This window comes from Peromyscus leucopus, chromosome 18 (assembly GCF_004664715.2).
Source record: "Peromyscus leucopus breed LL Stock chromosome 18, UCI_PerLeu_2.1, whole genome shotgun sequence".
NCBI classification, from domain to species: domain Eukaryota; kingdom Metazoa; phylum Chordata; class Mammalia; order Rodentia; family Cricetidae; genus Peromyscus; species Peromyscus leucopus.
The window spans coordinates 18,793,643-18,801,352 of NC_051078.1; the positions used below are offsets into that span (position 1 = coordinate 18,793,643).

Consider the following 7,710-nt stretch of genomic DNA (forward strand, 5'->3'; position numbering starts at 1 on the left):
GGGTCACGACCCACAGGTTGAGAACCTCCTAGAGTGTCTCCAGTCCTTCCTCCCTGCCTGTGAATTTAGCGATCCAACCAAAACATGGAAGGTCCAGATTTCTTCCTGAGCAATCAGGAGAAAAGAGCCCCGATTTCTCTGCTCAGTATTATTCTCAGGATGAAAAATAGTATGACTCCTGGTCCTTTGAAATATTCACAAATTATTTTCAGTGTGTCTAAGACAGGGCAACATGGTCCAAGCCAAGCACACAGAGCTCTTGGTGAAAGGCGTGGCATTCTGAACGGGGGTAAAAACACCCTCAAGTTAAGTGGAGAGCCTCCTACATTCTTAAATAAAAACATCAGTGCATTAATATCTACAATCAAAATGACGTTCTTTTTAGTGCTAGGGTTGAATCCCAGGAGTCCTGCTCTCAGCTCCATATGGATTCATCAAACTTTGCTACACAGTTGATACAAGCTCCCTCCCCTAGACTCAGTTTACCACATTATCAAGCCAGGCAGCACACACAGCTGGGTGGTATTTAAATATTTTGAAATCCAGGTTCCTTCCTACTGGTTTCTTTTAAGAAAAGCATGATCTTGATCATCAGATTCTTGTAATTATGTATTCTGACCCTTTAGCTTAAAAAAAAAAAAAAGCTTCTGTACTTTTATGAAACTGCACATTTATGAAAGAGACCTAAACAAGTAAAAGTAATGTCAGAATTTAATTTCAACCTCTTCAAATACAATGAAAGAGTCGACTTTCTGAGAACACCCTAAGGAGAAGGAATCAATTTTTTAGTGTTCGCCCCCCTCCAACACCCTTTTTCTTTTCCAAGATTAGGGCTTACTAGGAAATAAGTTTCTGAAAATAAAGTTTCATTGGTGGTGGTGGGGGGGTGACCTACATTCAGAAATGTCTTAGAATAGGCATAAAAAAACTAATAAATAATCATAAACCAAAATACATTAAAATAAAATTACAGTACATAAATTGCTCCTACAAGGTCCATTACATTAGATGATCCTTTCAAAGGTTCATAAATAAAGTCGACTTGACTCAGAATCGCTTCCTGCACGGTGGATGAAGATTACGCAGAAAACTAAGAGGAACTGCAAGCAAGTTATCAGTCGGGTGATGTCCAGACTACTTGAGCTGGCACGGGGTGGGGAGACTTGTTTTTGATCCGAGTGAACACAACAGCAATGCATTTGTCCCCCTTCCCGGAGTCCTCAAAACCTGGAAAGAAATGACACGGAATGAAATGGGTGGCTCAGAAATCAAGACCCCAGTTCCCTCCCGGCCAGTCTAAAGGACAGAGAGGGTCCAGAAAGACACCTTGGTGCGGAGACACGATTAAGTAGCACTAGGGTATATGGCACTGGCCAAGGGCGATCGCGGTGGTGGGAAGTTAGTCCATCCACCGTGGCCCGCTCCCTGCCCGAGTTCCTGTCCTTCCCTCCTCCCCGCCTGGCCTCAACTAGCTCCAGCTTGCTCATCTTCTCGCCACCTCTCCAGAAACTTGAAAGGATTTTTTCATTTTCGCCTTGAGAGCGGAACCGGTGAATAAGCTCTCCACCCTTTCCCAACCACCATGCCGCCAGGTTTCTAGGGGTTCCAAGTTGCCAGGACCTTACCTTGAGTGGCCCGGGGTGCCGCCCTCTTCAGGCCGAGTTCGAGGTGCTGCGGAGAAGCCGGTGGCCGTGCGGCTGCGAGTGAGGAGGAGGAGGAGGCTGGTGCGCGTGCTGGAGTTGGTGTGGATGAGGGTGCGGGTGCGGATGCTGGTGCGGGTGAGGATGGGGGTGAGGGTGAGGATGGGGATGCGGGTAGGCGTGGAGCTGCTGGGGCTGAGGCTTGGGTAGCTGTTGGGGCTGCATCTGCGATTGAGGCTGGATCTGCGGTTGGGACTGGGGCTGGGGCTGAGGCTGGGGCTGGGGCTGGAGCTGCTGCGTCTGCGGAGGCTGCTGCTGGACCAGGTGCTGCTGCTTCTGCCGCGTCGACTTGACCGCCAGTATGGCCTGACGGTTTTTGTACTGCACCATCTGCAGCGTGATCTCCGCGTTCCAGCCCTGGTCCTGGGGGCACCGAAAGTCGATCTCTTTGCCCTCCGCCATCACCACAGTGAAGTACATGTACTTGCCCTTGCGCTCCACGCAGTCCACAGTCTTCATATTGGAAAAGTGCAATTCCTTGAGCTTGACTGGTGGCTCAAGGCCGGCGACGGCGGGGCCACTAGGTTGGGACTGTTCCGCGGTCCCCTGCCCGAGCTGTTGCTGCTGCTGCTGCTGCTGCTGCTGCTGTTGCTGCTGCTGCTGCTGCTGTTGCAGCTGCTTGGGCGGGATGAGCAGCAGCCCTTCCTCGGTGAGGATGCAGCACTTCTTCTTCCAGAGCTGCAGCAGCCCGTCGCTGCGCTTCTCCAGCACTCCTTCCTTCAGTGCCTTGCAGCCGCTGCTCTCTAGCATCCTTCCGGCATAAGGGGTGGTGCTGCTGCTGCTGCTGCTGCTGTTGCTGTTGCTACTACTGCTCGGCTCGGCCTTTCGGCTTCCAGACGCCCGGGCTGGGGGCAGCAGCAGCAGCCGCGCGCCGTCCTCACTCCAGCGGCTTCCGCGGCCGCCTGCCCGGAGAGCGCAGAGGAGGCTGACTCGCAGGAGGCAGAGCGGTGGTGGCGGTGGCGGTGGTGGCGGTGACGGTGGCGGTTCGGGGTCCCGGCACAGGGACAGCCGCGTCCTGACGCGCCACAAGATCCCGGAGCGGCGAGCCGGCTGCTCTCCGCCGTCCTCCCGCGAGCGCTCACCGAAGGGCACTGGCCGGGCCCCCTCGCGGCGCTTTTCAATGGGCCACCCTCCCCACCCCCGAGTGACACCCAGCGGAAAAGGCGGCTCCTGGCGCCCGCGCCGCGGGGGAAAACCCAGCTCCGAGAGGCGCTCGGCGGCCGGCGCCCGCCTCATTAACTTGGGGCCTTCCCCGAGCCCGCCGCGGACACGCCCCCGCGCGCCGGCCCCGCCCATCCGCCACGCCCCCCTCCGCGCCCTGGCTCCGCCCCCGCCGCCCACGGCCTTCTGCGCCCGGCTCCGAGCTCCGAGCTCCGGAAACTCTTGGCGGCTCCAGGCGGTCGCCGAGGTCGCCGCGACTGCCAGGCGACAGATGCCTACGCCCAAAGGGCGCCGAAAGGCCATCCCCACGGTCCCCGCCCTTCCTTGGCCGGTCGGCTCTCCGCTGCTGCCCCGGCGAAGAGTGCCTGGGGAGCCGGCCCTAGGGTGAGCGCGCAGACGGTTCCGTGGTGTGACACCTATGTAAACATCTCAGGGAACAAAGAGTGCTTCTGTACTTTTTTTCAGTCACTACATGGTGCTTCCTGAAGAAAATTAGGTAAGTCAGAACAATAAGGCTACTGGCTTGATGGAGTGGCAGGGAAAGAGGGGTAGATTCACCCCAGGGCACTGGCGATGACCAGATTCACCACCCACCCACTCACCCACCCCGGCCCCACGTTCTCAGGTTTTTGTTTCCTGGTGTGTTTTTTCCCTCTATGTATGTACGTGAACACAAATCAGAAGTCAGCAGATCCCCTGGTACTGGGATTTAGGTTGTGAGCCAGGTGGAAATCGAACCAGCGTCCTCTGCAAGAGGCGCTCTTAACTGCAGAACCATCCGCCTCTCTAGTCCCTTGGGCTTCCTTGTGGATCAGACCTTGCCCTCCTCGGCAACAGGAGCAGTATTACGAGATCACATGCATAAGCCTTGGCAGGTGTCCTACAAACACCTATTGGAATCTTGACTTTGGGAAGACCCCTCTCCCATTCTTACAAATATTTCAGAGACGCTGCTTCCTGGGAAGGCAGAATAAAAGGTTGAGATCTGTCCTCTGGTTGGGGAAGTAACCTCTGAGTCTACTCACACCATAAGGGTGGGACAGAGTAGTCCGGTTGGTCAGACATGGGCTGCTGCCACACCGCAAGAATCAAGAATCCAAGCGAAGAGAAAGTGAAACATGAAGCACTCAAGTTGTGTTCCGTGCTAAGAAATTAAAACCTAATGTCTTAAAAAACAGGACTCTTGAACCTTCCTCCAAGGCACAATGCCCAATCAAATGGGCCAGTTTCAAACCAATCTTGAGTCCTAAATGAATTTGGCTGTATTCCAGGGCCTTTCAATACTTTTTCAATAAAGAATTAGAACTGTGTGAAGATCTCTAATGCAATTACACACGAACAGTATCTCCGTGTATATCTATGAGTAGATTTGCAATTCTGACTACCAAACATCTTTCTTTTCCCCCTGCCTCTGTAGAACAAGTGAGCATTCCAGTTCCCACATGAACAGTGGTCCATCTTTTTAGCAGAATGGCATTCCAGTATATCTGTAAAGGGCACTTCCAATCTCTAATTCAGAGTCCCTGAAGCCAGGTACAGTTGACAAAGACCCTTGTATGGAAAAACAAACTGAACTGTAACCCAGTTTACCAGAATATAAAACACTTTTCCTAAGTTACTTGCAAATGCCCAAACAACCAACACAGATTTCAAATGCACTCACTTAATTCTGACTAAAGACTTTAATCAATGTACAGTGATCACAATGAATTCGATTATTGTAAATTTAAGTTTTAGAATTTTGCAGAAACTCGGTTTATTTCAGCAGCCACCATTACCACCTCACTGGCTACAGTGGTCTTTTCCTTCTTTAAGAAAAACAAAACCAAAAGCCCCAAGATAATTCGTCAGAAAATGCACTGTAGGAAACAATCATTAAAAAAATGTTTTGCTGTCGGGCGGTGGTGGCGCACGCCTTTCATCCCAGCACTCAGGAGGCAGAGGCAGAGGCAGAGGCAGAGGCAGAGGCAGATGGATCTCCGTGAGTTCAAAGCCAGCTCTGGGCTACAGAGTGAGCTCCAGGAAAGGCACCAAAGCTACACAGAGAAACCCTGTCTCGAAAAAACCGAAAGCTTTGTTTTACTTAAGCTTTCATTCAGCTTTTCCTGGAGGACATCGTCGTTTTCCACCTGTCTGGTACATCCAGGTACTTAGTGCCAAAGACTAAGACTACTGATGAAGTTAAAAGCCCTTATTAGTAAGGGCATTTCTTTGGTATTAAAAGAAGGCTCTTAAGTCACAGGGAAGTGAGATACATAGGGCTTTTAATGAACCCTGAAAAAGCTAACATTCCAGAGACAATCAAGGAATCATTAAGTACACAAAATGACTCCTTGGACAGAAACAGTAAGGGATCATGGCCCAGAAGCTCTTATGTAGAGCCCTGACTTTTGGGACTGCATTGTAGTCGAAATGTCTACTTAGAACACTCATCTAGATGACACTCTCAGTAAGGACTCCAAACACCCTACCCCACCCTACCTACTGGCATCTAAACAGTTCCAGGGACCAATGGGTGGTTGGGCGGATGATCACCACCCTGTGCACTGATGTGTAAGGGGTCTGGAGATCACAAACGTGCAGGCACCTTACAGCAGTTGGGGTAAGGGTGAGGACGAAGGTGTGCCTCGGGCTTCAGTTCAGCTCCGCCATCAAGTCCGACCCTGCTTTCCGGTTTCCTGTGTATGTCAGTGCTTTCCTTAAGTATTTAAACGCGTGTTGTAAAGACTGCAAATGTGTTAGGCACATCTGCTTTGCACCAATCTTACCCCTGTCTATACATAGCTATCGTTTATCAGACCCCATTTTCCTCCAACTACCTCTGGAGCTTATTACCATCATCATCCTGACCCTGATCATCTATCTATACTCTGGGCACAATCTTCCTAATTTTATTTATCTTAAGTTTTCAATAGAAGAGTCTTCTGGGCTGGAGAGATGGCTCAGAGGTTAAGAGCACTGGCTGTTCTTCCTGAGGTCCTGAGTTCAATTGCCAGCAACCACATGGTTTCTCATAACCATCAATAATGAGATCTGGTGCCCTCTTCTGGCCTACATGTGTACACGCAGGCAGACCATTGTATACATAATAAATAAATTAAAAAAAAAAAAAACTTCCCATTATTTCCATTTTGCTCACACCAATGGAGCCTTACTGGTCACTCAATCTGCCATCAGCACGACTCCCTTAGTGTTTCCTATAGTATGTACTACCTTCCAGCACAGCAGTGAGTTGACTCTGCCCATTGTTTGTTACTGAAACAGAAACCTTTCAGGGTAAGGGTCACAGGGCACGGTGCTTCTTCACACCTGTAACAGCAATACTTTTTTTTTTAAGGCCAAACCAGGATTGTTGTGAGTTCAAGGTGTAGGCTAGAGGCAGTGTCTCAAAAGTAAAAATTCAAGATGTCACACCACATGCATGTGGTCTATCTTTAAAATGAAATACAACTCATGCTAAGCCTTAAGTCCATCCAAACTGAACCCCACAAGTCTTTTTCTAAGCAACATTGTGAGGCATTTACCTACCAGCATCCCAATGTCTGCAAGAGTAATTAAGACTAAAGAACCAATACCAAGGACTGGTAAACCGCCCAGAGGGTAAGGGGCTATACCTCCCTGTACCACTCCTATCACATGCACACCAAGACAAAAATTTCCTTAAAAAGGTATCTCAGCACCCTGGAGACTATGGCAGGAAGATGTCATGAGATCAGCCTGTGCTACCCTCAAAACAAAAACAAAAAAAAAAGCTAAAAGCTGTTATACCATGAAAATGTCAGGTAATCATATTCAGTGTCTAAAACAAATTGCCTCATCCACGTTCTCATTTCCTAATTTTCTGAAAGAAAAAAAAAACCTCAAAATTCTTACTTTCTAACTTCTAAGTCAATTTTCAAGATAACGCTCCCCAGGCTTTTTGCACTATTAGCTAGTGAACTAGTGCCCCCTAGTGACCACTTAGCATAGCACAGCTGAACGCCTCCTCAAGTATTATAGGACTGCGGTTCCAATTTCACCTTACAGCTGCCTAGTTTTAAAGCCCAGGCTTGCTCCCCAGTACCCCCCCCCCCACACACACACAGAGAACATTCTGAGGAGCAAGCAGTGCACACAAACCCCTTTCCGTATGCTAGGCATGGGACTAAGGCCTTGTAAATGCTCAGCAAGGACTAGGGAGTGAACATCTCTAGCCAAGCAATTCCCCACCCCCAGGTACTAGCCAGACCTTTAATCACCCTCTGGCCCTCATTGTGACACTCCTACCCCCAAACTTTTGCACATGGCCTTTTGTCTTCTCTCCTTCCAGGGAATGGGGCGTGTGCGCGCACGTGTGACCTATGCTAGTGCATTTAGGCCAGAAGAGGCCATTAGATAACAGAAAACTAACTCCACCCACACTGAAGGCTCACTGCCTTCCCCCAATCCTGTAACCTGTTCTCCAAAGTAGTTTAAATCCCACCTGAGGTTTGAGTGAGCTCCTTCCTAGTCTTATTTCCCATCAGAGCCAGGCATGGTGGTACATCCCTTCAATTCCAGGACTCCTGGAGGCAGGCAGACCCGTGTGTTGACCAATCTGGTCTACACAGTGAAAGGCCAGTCAGGCCCATAACAATGGAAACTTAACCAATGTCTTCCCATAATGCTGGAAGCACCAAATGCTAAGTCCAAAATCACACCCAACCAAGGCACAGTCATCTAGCAAGACAGGTTCAAAGCAAGACAGCCAGATCAGCATCAGGCTGAAGATGGAATAGTGAAAGGACTTTATTTACCTTCTTGTTTTCTCTGGATACGACCAGACCACAGAAGCCACACAGACACGGGCTTTCTAGTTGACTTTGAAACT

The 7,710-nt window shown here is 49.8% G+C and overlaps 1 protein-coding gene across 1 annotated transcript; it reads right to left on the reverse strand.

Annotated features, from left to right (window-relative positions):
• Positions 1–693: 693 nt before the first annotated feature.
• On the reverse strand, positions 694–2,963 carry Phlda1 (pleckstrin homology like domain family A member 1). The gene is made up of 2 exons (XM_028873065.1): positions 1,626–2,963; positions 694–1,227 (listed from the first exon to the last, which is right to left on the reverse strand). The coding sequence occupies exon 1, from the start codon at positions 2,934–2,936 to the stop codon at positions 1,653–1,655; it is 1,284 nt and encodes a 427-aa protein (XP_028728898.1). The 5' UTR covers positions 2,937–2,963; the 3' UTR covers positions 694–1,227; positions 1,626–1,652.
• Between the last annotated feature and the right edge of the window lie 4,747 nt (positions 2,964–7,710).